Here is a 14028-nt window from a genome sequence, read left to right as displayed (position 1 = left end):
AAAAGTCTTTTGCTGTCACTGTTGGAGTTGAAGAAACTGGTCACAAAGTGCAGGAATGAATTTAAATAAAATATTAAGTTCACGCCATCATTTCATTCAAATTGCTAACATATATCATTAATACTAAATAGATACAGATAAAATTTTAACCATCCGGTTTACATTATTTACATAAAACTAGTTAAAGCTTATAGTTTGTGTGTTAGTTATGTTCTTCTAAAAAAAGAAGTTCAGGCCACCTTCTGGTGTATTACCGAACTTGTTTACGTTAATCTTAAATTGGGTCTTTTTCTTTAATTTGTAGTTTATCAGGTGTGTAGAAGATTATTATTATTAATGTATACAGTTTCATTCAGGATTCAAAAGATGTTTATTTGGCTTACATCAATGCACGCGCTGAAAAACATGCCTCCCAAACAACACAAACAGGTTAAAACAAAGTTAAAATATTTAAAGATGACGTGTGAAGCGAACAGGAAACATGCTAACCGCTAAAAACGTGCATAAACTTCAGCTAGCACGCTAAGGATAACACAGCTAGCATGATGCCAGGAGTCTTCTCTTAGTTTTAGCTTTATACACATATTTAAAAAAAAAAATCATGATTTATTGAAGGTTTCAGTTCATGTGTGTTGTGGAACTATCATGCGAGACAATGCTAACATGGACAGAAATGAATGAATGCTAATGGAAAACAGTTTCCGTGGCAGCTGGTTCCTGCTAACTTCCTTAGCTCTTTAAAGAAAATTACATCATGATGTCCTTATGCTAGCATTAACTAGCTAACGCACACACACACACTGAAATGACACATTTTAAATCCACTAACGAGCCTATACCTAGCTGGCTAACTTAACTAATCACATTTGGTGTTTTGGTTGATTCGCGTTAACTTGGCGATCGTAAACTTCCTAACTAACAGTGAGCGTTAACTCACTCAGCTATGACTAGCTAGATAAACTATTCAATAATAAAACACTTCTATTAAAAGTTTGTTGAGATAAATTATACGTAATGATGTAATAATTATGTTTCATGTTTATATACATAAATATAATTTGTACAAAGCTAATTCATTTTAGTTAGCATACTAAAGAAGGTAAATTAACTAGCACGTGAGCGAGGTAGCAAATATTTGTTTCAGTTTTCCGATTGCTGCTGTTATTGAAGTAAGATTTAAAATGACCGAGAGTTGGTTAATCAGGGTGTGTTAGCATTAGCAAGCTAATGTTAGCTTTGTTGCATCATAATGTAATTTTACAATGTTTTAAAATCACCCCAGGTTCAAGATTTAGATCTGAGGGGGAAACAACTGAAAAACTTTTAGTCAGCAAGCATAAATGCTAAACACACACACACACACACACAATTCATTTCACATCGCAGACATGTATTAGCATTTCTACAGTCCACACGTTGGATCTGGAGGAATGGATTGATGGATGGATGGAGAGAGCAGACGGACGTCTACATCTCGTGTGAGAGCAGGCCGTTGGCCTCTCCGCCGGAGTGTGTGGCGAGTGTATTGCTCTCGTTGAGTCGGCGGACGCGATACACCTCATAGTGAATACTGCTGGTGATGTCCTTCAGATTCTGCATGTGTGTCCTGACACAGAGCATTTATTTATTAGTTATTTATTTGTTCGTCCATTATTCTTATTGGCTATCTCTGGTTGAGGCTCACCTGATGAGCAAATCCCGCAGATACGCAAACTCACAGTGTGCTACGTTCTCCACTGTAACACAAAACACACACAATCTGATCATCATTTCCTCTTAATTATATTTTGTCTTTCTCTCTTTCTTTTCTGTCCCTGATTCTGTCAAAGGATTTCTACTTCTCCCTCTCTTATTTTATTGTCTATCACTTATCTTCCTCCCCGTCCCTATGTACGCATACATAAAACAAACACATGTAAATAAATGTGATAAATGCTTAAAGGAGATACACAGAACCTTTATTTTTAAATAAAGGTGAGTGGATAGTATCTCCATCCTTGACTCTCGTATGCTGCATAAATGGGAAGTAAAAAAAAAAAAATTTATATTATATATATATATATATATATATATATATATATATATATATATATATATACACACATACATACATACATACACAACCCCAATTCCAAAAAAGTTGGGACAAAGTACAAAGTGTAAATAAAAATGGAATGCAATAATTTACAAATCTCAGAAACTGATATTGTATTCACAATAGAACATAGACAACATATCAAATGTCGAAAGTGAGACATTTTGAAATTTCATGACAGCAACAGATCTCAAAAAAGTTGGGACAGGGGCCATAAGAGGCTGGAAAAATTAAAAGGTACAAAAAAGGAACAGCTGGAGGACCAAATTGCAACTCATTAGGTCAATTGGCAATAGGTCATTAACATGACTGGGTATAAAAAGAGCATCTTGGAGTGGCAGCGGCTCTCAGAAGTAAAGATGGGAAGAGGATCACCAATCCCCCTAATTCTGCGCCAACAAATAGTGGAGCAATATCAGAAAGGAGTTCGACAGTGTAAAATTGCAAAAAGAGTTTGAACATATCATCATCTACAGTGCATAATATCATCAAAAGATTCAGAGAATCTGGAAGAATCTCTGTGCGTAAGGGTCAAGGCCGGAAAACCATACTGGGTGCCCGTGATCTTCGGGCCCTTAGACGGCACTGCATCACATACAGGCATGCTTCTGTATTGGAAAATCACAAAATGGGCTCAGGAATATTTCCAGAGAACATTATCTGTGAACACAATTCACCGTGCCATCCGCCGTTGCCAGCTAAAACTCTATAGTTCAAAGAAGAAGCCGTATCTAAACATGATCCAGAAGCGCAGACGTCTTCTCTGGGCCAAGGCTCATTTAAAATGGACTGTGGCAAAGTGGAAAACTGTTCTGTGGTCAGACGAATCAAAATTTGAAGTTCTTTATGGAAATCAGGGACGCCGTGTCATTCGGACTAAAGAGGAGAAGGACGACCCAAGTTGTTATCAGCGCTCAGTTCAGAAGCCTGCATCTCTGATGGTATGGGGTTGCATTAGTGCGTGTGGCATGGGCAGCTTACACATCTGGAAAGACACCATCAATGCTGAAAGGTATATCCAGGTTCTAGAGCAACATATACTCCCATCCAGACGACGTCTCTTTCAGGGAAGACCTTGCATTTTCCAACATGACAATGCCAAACCACATACTGCATCAATTACAGCATCATGGCTGTGTAGAAGAAGGGTCCGGGTACTGAACTGGCCAGCCTGCAGTCCAGATCTTTCACCCATAGAAAACATTTGGCGCACCATAAAACGGAAGATACGACAAAAAAGACCTAAGACAGTTGAGCAACTAGAATCCTACATTAGACAAGAATGGGTTAACATTCCTATCCCTAAACTTGAGCAACTTGTCTCCTCAGTCCCCAGACGTTTACAGACTCTTGTAAAGAGAAAAGGGGATGTCTCACAGTGGGAAACATGGCCTTGTCCCAACTTTTGAGATGTGTTGTTGTCATGAAATTTAAAAATCACCTAATTTTTCTCTTTAAATGATACATTTTATCAGTTTAAACATTTGATATGTCATTTATGTTCTATTCTGAATTAAATATGGAATTTTGAAACTTCCACATCATTGCATTCCGTTTTTATTTACAATTTGTACTTTGTCCCAACTTTTTTGGAATCGGGGTTGTATTATTTGAGAGTTAAAATCGACTGCAAAGTTGTGATTGGCGCTGCCCCGCTGAGCCAGCCAGCCCTGAGTGCGTGACATCACAGCGGGAACCGGTTTTAAGGCCGAGGCCTTTTACAGTTATAGACCAAAGTCATATAAATAAAAATTTATGGTGAAAGTAAGAAATAGCGTTACCGACTTGCTCAACTAAGACTGATTTGACTTCACTGATTGTGGGTTGACTCTCATTAAAACAGGATGGGTGTTATAACTTGTGCAACATACACATACATGCATGCATTTTCACTGATAAAACGTAAAAGGCTCATTAAATAATCAGATGAACTGAGACAATCACATTCTGAAGCAAATTAAATAATCTTATACCGCTAACTTAAACACACAATACAAGTTACATGGATTAATCTAAATGCAGGTAAACGAGTGTTGTTGTTTTGTATCCAAATGAGAGTTGCAGCTTCTGTGTCTGTGTTCTCGCTTCTTGAAGGCTGAGCTTGTGTCCGATTGTTTTGAAACAATCTGACTTTCAGTTCTCCGTTCATTCGCTTCTTCCACATAAGGGTGAGATACTGCTGCTGAGGCGAGCATATCTAGCGGAGAAATCAGACGGCTGCTCCACTCATTCTCCATTTTCTCCATACTGAGTACTCCGCCATTACTGTTCAACTCAGGCAATTACTAAAACCCGGGACGGGACGTCACCTGCTTCAGCAACAACCGCGGGGAGGTCACTGCCCAAGCAATACGTCACATCCCATTCTGTCACGGGTTTCAGCAACAACCCTCAGCTCACACTCTGGAAGAACTGGTGCAACTGAACTTACTTTCCTTTTCTTGTAGTTTTATTTTTCTTTAATTGTTGGTACTGCACCCTCTTTCAGTACGGGCTTATAGCCAACGCTCCTCAACAGATCAGAGGTCTCGTACGAGTCTTCAGTAAAATGTGCAGAGCAGAAGAGAGACCACTTCGTAGGCGCCCAATGTGCCCGTGAACTTCTCGCAAAACGCATCTAAATCTTTGCAGTTTGAACATTCTTGGGCCATGAATGCAACGTAAATCCACCTTCTGTTGTGTTGCTGCACCGGCCAGCAACACATCTACGTGGCATGGCGATAAATTAGCTCAAAATGGAGGATCGGAGTTGCAGTCAGCTCTGTGTTTTAGTATAGCGGAAATGGCAACAAGACCGATAGCCTTCCTGCTGTGACGTCACAGATGTCAAGGTCATTCACTCAGACCGCTACCAATATGAATCATTTTAATCATAAAAATTACTATATTAGATTTATTGTTAACTCTTTAAACCATTCCTGTGCCATTCTTGAGGTCTCAAGGCATTTATAAACAAAAAAGTGAGGCCATGGCTCTGCGTATCTGCTTAAAGCAGGGTCATTGTTGGTGCAATTCCTCTGTGTTCCTCCAGGTGGCAGTGCAACATGCAGCTGCATCGTTCATTTGTTTAAAAAAAAAAATCCATCCATCCCAATAACATTAACTAGTCACATGATCACATCTTTATCCAGTGAAAGTTCAGGCTGTGGTTCTGAGCTTGACAAGGTAAAACTGTACTTAGAGTTTAATGTTTTCTTTGTGTGTGTTTACCTTCTACTGTGCCCCATCGTGTTTTCCTACCCAGCAGTCTCTTCCCATTCACCTGGTACTCCTGATCACTGCCTACCACAGCAAAGGGGATCATGTCCTACACACACACACACACACACACACACACAGATTCAGTGGCTGATACAGTGGTGCTTAATGTGGTTTTGGTATCAAAGTCTAAATACTGGTATTGTAACAACACTCGTAAATTAATGTTCCACCTGTATGCCACCACATACAAAACTACCTGCCCCCCATTTGACCTTGTCTGTAATGCTCCATTATCCCTTTGCCACCCCATATAAACCCCTCTGTCACCCCGTTTAAAACCCCTTTGCCACCCCATAAAAAACCTCATCGCCTCCCCATATAAAACCCCTTTGCCACCCCATATAACCCCCAACTGTCACCCCATATAAACCCCTTTGCCACTCCATATAAACTCTTTTGCCACCCCACATATACCATCTTTGCCACCCCATATAAAACCCCATCACCACCCCAGAGCTCACTCTGATCTTCTGGTTGATAATTCTGTCCTCTGCGTCCTCATCAAACTCCGTCTGAGGATAAACCTCAATCTCATTGGCTCGCAGATCCTCTCTGATCTGCGTGCGCGCACACACACACACACACACACACACACACACACACACACACACACACACACACATTCAGAGGAAGCAGGGAAAGATGATAAATAACTTCCTGTTTCAGGATTTACCCAACAGGAAGAAACACCTGTTCCAATGCGTGTTAAACCAACTGAAACTATGTCGTGTGTGTGAGAATTCCACCTTCTTTTTAAAGAAGTCTCTCTCTTCCAGCGTTAGCGTGTCAGCTTTAGCGATCACCGGAACGATGTTCACCACTTTACTCAGGTGCCTCATGAACTCAATATCGATTGGCCGCAAACTGGAACAAACGCAGAAGCACGCGCGCGCGCGCACACACACACACACACACACACACACACACACACACACGACCCTTTTGTTACTGTTTACACTATAATAAATGTGCATGTGTGTAAAATTAGAAAAATGTGCCAAAATTAAAACGTGATTATCAACAACATTATGAACGCATTAGAAACTCTGAAGTTAGAACCAGATACACAAAAGTAAAATGTGTTTGTGTGTTTACTGAAAATACTCTAATACTTGTTTACATTTTTCTATCAATTTCTAAAATGAGTCCGATTCATTTGTTCTGCATGTGTGGGCTGAGAAATCTCTCAAAGCACAGACAAAAAGCACAGACTCTGCCCATAAATAGTTCCTGGTCCATGAACAAGGACTGACACTGAAGCAAGAACTAAAAAAGGTTCCTGAAATTATGGCACGGTTCCTGTTGTCTGTATTAAGAACGCATGCATAATCTGTGGATCTAGCCCCAGGTACGTCTGGGAAACAATTCATTTCATTAGCCTATAGTGTGTGTGTGTGTGTGTGTGTGTGTACGTACCAGTGTCCTGTCGGTGGGATGAAGTAAATGCAGCAGTGCACACGTGTGTCTGGAATTTTCTTCTTCCTACTGATGTTGACCTCCTCCTGCAGAAACGCTTCGTACTGCTCGTTAATGAACTTCATGATTGGCATCCAGCTACAGAGCGAGCACACATGCACGCGCGCACACACACACACAGATTTAGGATATCATTTAAACTTCAGGTCTCATACACAGACATACGTGTGCGAGTTCTCGTACCAGTTCTCGTTGTTGATCTGATCTCCGAATCCTGGTGTGTCAATCACTGTCAGCTTCATCCTCACACCTTTCTCTTCAATGTCTAACACACACACACACACACACGAGGTATTGCTTTATGTTAATGTTCTCATAATTCTCAAAAAACCCTGATAAACGTGTGCTGTTTTTGAGTGGATGTGGCTACAATTTCTATAACCACCACCAGGGGGCGTATATACAGTCTCTGCTTGCTTAATATTCAGTATAGATAGGTAGACAGACAATAATAATAATAAAATAATATAATATATGCACGTCTCACCATGGCTGATGGATTTGATCTCGATGGTTTGGGGAATCCTCTCCTCGCTGCTTGGCATCACTGACCTGCGGCTCACTTTGGACTTGAACAGAGTGTTAATAAGAGTGGATTTACCGAGACCACTCTGACCTACACACACACACACACACACACACACACACACACACACACAATTAGACTGGATGTTGGCTTGAATATTCACGACTCACGTTGTTTTGGTTAATAACACTAACATTCAAGATCTACAACAAATTGCGTGTTGTGTTGTTATAGTAAAATAATCAACTTCAGGGTGATGTGACAGAGTTACTGCACATCCCCAAGTGTTTTATTCCCCTTATATCACAGCAACTTGATAATGAGTACATATTTTTTTGTTTACTAAAGAATGAAACCTCATACCTTCTGTACATCTATAGTTACAAAGGACTGTGGCCGACCCGCTCACCTCGGACACAAACTATTTTTGAATCACTCCCCTTTGGTAGGAGGCTGTGGTCCATCAGAACCAAAACCTCATGCCACAAGGCCAGCTTTTCCCCCACTGCAGCTGCCTCATCAATAAAGTCGGAGACCTCACTGACTCTAAACTCACACTTTCAGTACGTGACAAATGCACTTCGTCTCTGAACTGCAATTTTACACATTTCATGGTCATCTTCATTCTGTGAACTTTTATTGCACATTCCGGGTCATACTGTACAGCTTGGACTTCAACAACTCATGCACATACCCCTTAAATATGTCCACTTTTCAAATTTGTATATTTCAGATTCTTCTATTTTTTAATTATATGTATGTAGCTGGGGCGGCACGGTGGTGTAGTGGTTGGCACTGTCGCCTCACAGCAAGAAGGTCCGGGTTCGAGCCCCGTGGCCGGCGAGGGCCTTTCTGTGTGGAGTTTGCATGTTCTCCCCGTGTCCGCGTGGGTTTCCTCCGGGTGCTCCGGTTTCCCCCACAGTCCAAAGACATGCAGGTTAGGTTAACTGGTGACTCTAAATTGAGCGTAGGTGTGAATGTGAGTGTGAATGGTTGTCTGTGTCTATGTGTCAGTCCTGTGATGACCTGGCGACTTGTCCAGGGTGAACCCCGCCTTTCGCCCGTAGTCAGCTGGGATAGGCTCCAGCTCGCCTGCGACCCTGTGGAACAGGATAAAGCGGCTACAGATAATGAGATGAGATGTATGTAGCTACTAGTCTTTGCTAAATTCTTCTGCTTTAACTGATCAAGCCCCAATCACCAAAGCAAATTCTTCGTATGCGAGATCGTACTTGGCAATAAACTCGATTCTGATTTTATGTTCTGGACCATTATATAAACAATTGTTCCATCACCAGGCTCTTCTTTCTTCTGCTTGAAGACAAAAAAAATGCAGCCTGTTAAGCGCTGAAACTGGAGACTCCTTCCAGAAACATTGACAAATAAACGTCTCCTTACTTAAAAAAAAACAAAACAACACTTCAGCAATCAAAATCAATATCGATGTTTTACTCTGTTCGTATGGAGCGTCCCTGTGATTGAGCTGCTACGATGGAAACCTGCCCTACTGTGATAGAAAACTAATCAACACTCACCCACTACCATGATGTTGAACTCAAAGCCTTGCTTCATCGCTTTCCTCCTCATCTGCTCCAAAATGGCGTCAATGCCCACGTAGCCAAGCTCCACCCCCTTGTCTGCACCCTTCTCCGCCCCCTTGTCTGCCATGTTGCCGTGGAAACCGGTGCTGATCTCGGAGCCTGATGGACAACAATGTACATGATTAAAACCTGAAATATAAACTCGCAATCCTTTAGCCGAGAGTTTCCTCACTGTACTTTATCGCATTATGGATAGATTTAGTGTTACATTTTTGTGTTAGCTGCCAAGTATGCTCGTATCTATTGCAGCGTTGTTTAAAAAAAGTGTAATCTGTTACGCTAACACCAATAAAACCAATATCCAGAATAGATTCTGTTTTAGCATTGTAGTATGATGAATGAGAGAGAGAGAAAGATGGAAAGAGGTGAAGAAAAATGTGTAACAGACTCCAACGTGACAGATGTGTACAAACATAGCAGATTGATTACAACTTGAAGTGCGATGCAATTCGTAACAACTTGAATCGTAAATCAGAACAGATAAAAAACATGCCAAGTGTTCATGACCTGTTTTTACCTGTAACATATTTAAAAAAAAAAATTCCAACTGTTTAACTCTTTATTTCACCCTATTTGAACATTATTCCAACCAATTTGCATTATTAAACAAGTTCTTATTTATTTTTACTTTATTTATTTTATTTAAGGGCAATTCCATGTAAATGTCAACCTCACCATGCAAAAATAAAGCAACATGTAATACATCAAAACCACTCCCAGAGATATCACCTAGGCCTGTATTTTACAGATGTGAATAAGTTGAACCAATTTGTAACCAACCTAATATGTCACTGTCAGTCTTTCTTTCTTATAATGTAAAACCCAAGCTAAAATCAACTTTGATCATGTACAATTCTATATTATTGCCACAAGCCACAGAAATGTATGCTAAAATCCACAAAACAGCAAAACAATAGCCATCCTAAATATTATTTAAGAACTTTGATAGTTTTAGCTGATAGAGAGTTTTTCAAAGGGTTATGGTGGTTAAATTGCTGATTTTCTAAACATATGCCATGTCTATTTCAGACGCGTCACATCCATAACGGAATTTCGTCACATCCATAACGCTGACTTTTCCTTCCGAAACTCTCCATCTCTCGTCTCGTCTTCTTCCGCTTATCCAGGACCGGGTCGCGGAGGCAGCAGTCTAAGCATGGAAGCCCAAACTTCCCTTTCCCCAGACACCTTGGCCAGCTCCTCGGGAAGAACACCGAGGCGTTCCCAGGCCAGCCTAGAGACATAGTCCCTCCAGCGTGTCCTGGGTCTTCCCCGGGGCCTCCTCCCGGGGGGACATGCCTGGAACACCTCCCCAGGGAGGCGTCCAGGAGGCATCCGAAAAAGATGCCCGAGCCACCTCAGCTGGTTCCTCTCGATGTGGAGGAGCAGCGGCTCTACTCCGAGCTCCTCCCGAGTGACTGTGCTTCTCACCCTATCTCTAAGGGAGCGCCCAGCCACCCTGCGAAGGAAACTCATTTCAGCCGCTTGTATCCGCGATCTTGTTCTTTCTGTCATTACCCAAAGCTCATGACCATAGGTGAGAGTCGGAACGTAGATCGACCGGTAAATTGAGAGCTTCGCCTTTTGGCTCAGCTCCCTCTTCACCAAGACGGACCGGTAAAGCGACCGCATCACTGCGGAGGCTGCACCGATCCGCCTGTCGATCTCACGCTCCATCCTTCCCTCACTCGTGAACAAGATCCCGAGATACTTAAACTCCTCCACTTGAGGCAGGACTTCTCCACCAACCTGGAGAGGGCAAGCTACCCTTTTCCGGTCGAGAACCATGGCCTCGGACTTGGAGGTGCTGATTCTCATCCCAGCCGCTTCACACTCGACTGCAAACCGCCCCAGTGCATGCTGAAGGTCCTGGTTTGAAGAAGCCAACAGGACAACATCATCCGCAAAAAGCAGAGATGAAATCCTGTGGTTCCCAAACAGGATTCCTTCCGGCCCCTGGCTGCGCCTAGAAATTCTGTCCATAAAAATTATGAACAGAACCGGTGACAAAGGGCAGCCCTGCCGGAGTCCAACATGCACTGGGAACAGGTCTGACTTACTGCCGGCAATGCGAACCAGACTCCTGCTCCGTTCATACAGGGACCGGACAGCCCTTAGCAAAGAGCCCCGAACCCCATACTCCCGAAGCACCCCCCACAGAATACCACGGGGGACACGGTCGAATGCCTTCTCCAGATCCACAAAGCACATGTGGACTGGTTGGGCAAACTCCCATGAACCCTCGAGCACCCTATGAAGGGTATAGAGCTGGTCCAGTGTTCCGCGACCAGGACGAAAACCGCATTGTTCCTCCTGGATCCGAGGTTCGACTATTGGTCGAATTCTCCTCTCCAGTACCCTGGAGTAAACTTTCCCTGGGAGGCTGAGAAGTGTGATTCCCCTATAATTGGAGCACACTCTCCGGTCCCCTTTCTTAAAAAGAGGGACCACCACCCCAGTCTGCCACTCCAGAGGCACTGTCCCCGACCGCCACGCGATGTTGCAGAGGCGTGTCAACCAAGACAGCCCCACAACATCCAGAGACTTGAGATACTCAGGGCGGATCTCATCCACCCCCGGTGCCTTGCCACCGAGGAGCTTGCAAACCACCTCAGTGACTTCGGCTTGGGTAATGGACGAGTCCACCTCTGAGTCATCAGCCTCAGTCTCCTCAGTGGAAGACATGACGGTGGGATTGAGGAGATCCTCAAAGTATTCCTTCCACCGCCCGACAATGTCCCCAGTCGAGGTCAACAGCTCCCCACCCGCACTGTAAACAGTGTTGGCAGAGTACTGCTTCCCCCTCCTGAGGCGCCGGACGGTTTGCCAGAATTTCTTCGAGGCCGACCGATAGTCCTTCTCCATGGCCTCCCCGAACTCCTCCCAGTTCCGAGTTTTTGCCTCCGCAACTGCCCGAGCTGCAGCACGCCTGGCCTGCCGATACCCGTCGGCTGCCTCAGGAGTCCCGGAGGTCAACATGGCCCGATAGGACTCCTTCTTCAGCTTGACGGCATCCCTTACTTCCGGTGTCCACCACCGGGTTCGGGGATTGCCGCCACGACAGGCACTGGAGACCTTGCGGCCACAGCTCCGAACAGCTGCGTCCACAATGGAGGTAGAGAACATGGTCCACTCAGACTCAATGTCCCCCGCCTCCCTCGGAAGCTGGGAAAAGCTCTCCCGGAGGTGGGAGTTAAAGACCTCCCCAACAGAGTGCTCGGCCAGACGTTCCCAGCAGACCCTCACCATACGTTTGGGCCTGCCAGGTCTGTCCAGCTTCCTCCTCCGCCAGCGGATCCAACTCACCACCAGGTGGTGATCAGTTGACAACTCAGCCCCTCTCTTCACCCGAGTGTCCAAGACATAGGGTCGGAGATCAGATGACACGACTACAAAGTCGATCATCGACCTCCGACCTAAGGTGTCCTGGTGCCACGTGCACTTATGGACACCCCTATGCTCGAACATGGTGTTCGTTATGGACAAACTGTGACTAGCACAGAAGTCCAATAACAAAACACCACTCGGGTTCAGATCGGGGAGGCCGTTCCTCCCAACCACGCCCCTCCAGGTGTCACTGTCATCGCCCACATGAGCATTGAAGTCCCCCAGTAGCACAATGGAGTCCCCAGTCTGAGCACCCCTCAGTACCTCTCCCAGGGACTCCAAGAAGGCCGGATACTCTATACTGCTATTTGGCCCGTAGGCACAAACAACAGCAAGAGCCCTCTCCCCAATCCGAAGGCGCAGAGAGGCGACCCTCTCGTTCACTGGGGTAAACTCCAACACATGGCGGCTGAGCTGGGGAGCTATAAGGAAGCCCACCCCAGCCCGCCGCCGCTCACCACGGGTGACTCCAGAGAAGTGGAAAGTCCAGCCCCTCTCGAGGAGCTGGGTTCCAGAGCCCAAGCTGTGCGTGGAGGTGAGCCCGACTATCTCTAGCCGGTACCTCTCAACCTCCCGCACAAGCTCAGGCTCCTTCCCCCCCAGCGAAGTGACATTCCATGTCCCAACAGCCAGCCGCTGTGTCCGGGGATCAGGTCGTCGAGGCCCCTGCCTTCGACTGCCACCCAATCCACACTGCACCAAACCCCTACTGCTACCTCTGTGGGTGGTGAACCCACAGGAGGTCGGGCCCACGTCACCTCTTCGGGCTGAGCCCGGCCGGGCCCCATGGGCAAAGGCCCGGCCACCAAGCGCTCGTATACGAGCCCCAACCCCGGGCCTGGCTCCAGGGTGGGGCCCCGGCTGCGTCCTACCGGGCGACGTCACGGTCCTGGATTTTCTCTCCATAGGGGTTTTTTTGGTGAACTGCTCTTGGTCTGGCCTGTCACCTAGGACCTGTCTGCCTTGGGAAACCCTAACAGGGGCATAATGCCCCCGACAACATAGCTCCTAGGATCATTCAAGCACACAAACCCCTCCACCACAATAAGGTGGCAGTTCTAGGAGGGGCGAAACTCTCCATGAAATACAAAATATTTTAAACAAAGATTTTTTAATATTCACCTTGGACCCCTCTATCAAATGGATATCTCCATTTCGACATTAGGTTTACAATTTCACAGAGTTTGATAAAAATGTACAGTCACCCAAGAAAAGTGATACTTTTTCTGTCACATCCATAACGCATCTTTTATTGGCATTTTCTGGCATGCCCTAGATGTACTATGGGAATTGTTCTTGTTCTATCACTTCTCCAGTATGGTACAGCCTTAAAATATGCAACACCTGTTTAAATACTGGGAGACAATAAAACATGCACTGGGTCATTTGTTGCCATTTTGAGTTCAAGTGTCACGTCCATAACGCTGGAATTGCTCTTAACCAGGTTTGTCCCATTGAGATCACGATCTCTTTTACAAGGGAGACCTGGCCAAGGGTGGCAGTACATGAAGTTCCATCACATCGTCACAACAAAACATCACATCGCCACATCAACACAAACAAAAACAATTACATCGTCACATCAAAACAGACAAAACCTGAAGTTCACAATCAAAACTAGTAAATTTACAAGGTTTAGTCAGATATTTGCTCTCCAGTAAAACATTTGCACTCCTGAAGCC

The 14028-nt window shown here is 44.6% G+C and overlaps 1 protein-coding gene across 2 annotated transcripts in view; it reads right to left on the bottom strand.

The window, feature by feature from the left end:
- Nucleotides 1–346: 346 nt before the first annotated feature.
- septin9b (septin 9b) overlaps nucleotides 347–14028 on the bottom strand; it is a 55227-nt gene continuing 41545 nt past the window's right edge. For both annotated transcript variants that reach the window (XM_060918574.1, XM_060918575.1), the window contains 9 exons: nucleotides 8894–9058; nucleotides 7320–7448; nucleotides 7016–7097; nucleotides 6773–6910; nucleotides 6103–6220; nucleotides 5818–5913; nucleotides 5306–5402; nucleotides 1685–1736; nucleotides 347–1606 (listed from right to left, as the gene is read on the bottom strand). In XM_060918574.1, coding sequence (XP_060774557.1) covers nucleotides 1468–1606; nucleotides 1685–1736; nucleotides 5306–5402; nucleotides 5818–5913; nucleotides 6103–6220; nucleotides 6773–6910; nucleotides 7016–7097; nucleotides 7320–7448; nucleotides 8894–9058 — 1016 coding nt within the window. In that variant the 3' untranslated portion in view covers nucleotides 347–1467. The remainder of the gene's footprint in view (nucleotides 1607–1684; nucleotides 1737–5305; nucleotides 5403–5817; nucleotides 5914–6102; nucleotides 6221–6772; nucleotides 6911–7015; nucleotides 7098–7319; nucleotides 7449–8893; nucleotides 9059–14028) is intronic.

Source organism: Neoarius graeffei, chromosome 4 (assembly GCF_027579695.1).
Source record: "Neoarius graeffei isolate fNeoGra1 chromosome 4, fNeoGra1.pri, whole genome shotgun sequence".
NCBI lineage: Eukaryota > Metazoa > Chordata > Actinopteri > Siluriformes > Ariidae > Neoarius > Neoarius graeffei.
Note: the sequence above shows the minus strand (reverse complement) of the source record. Positions and strands in the feature narration are given on the sequence as shown.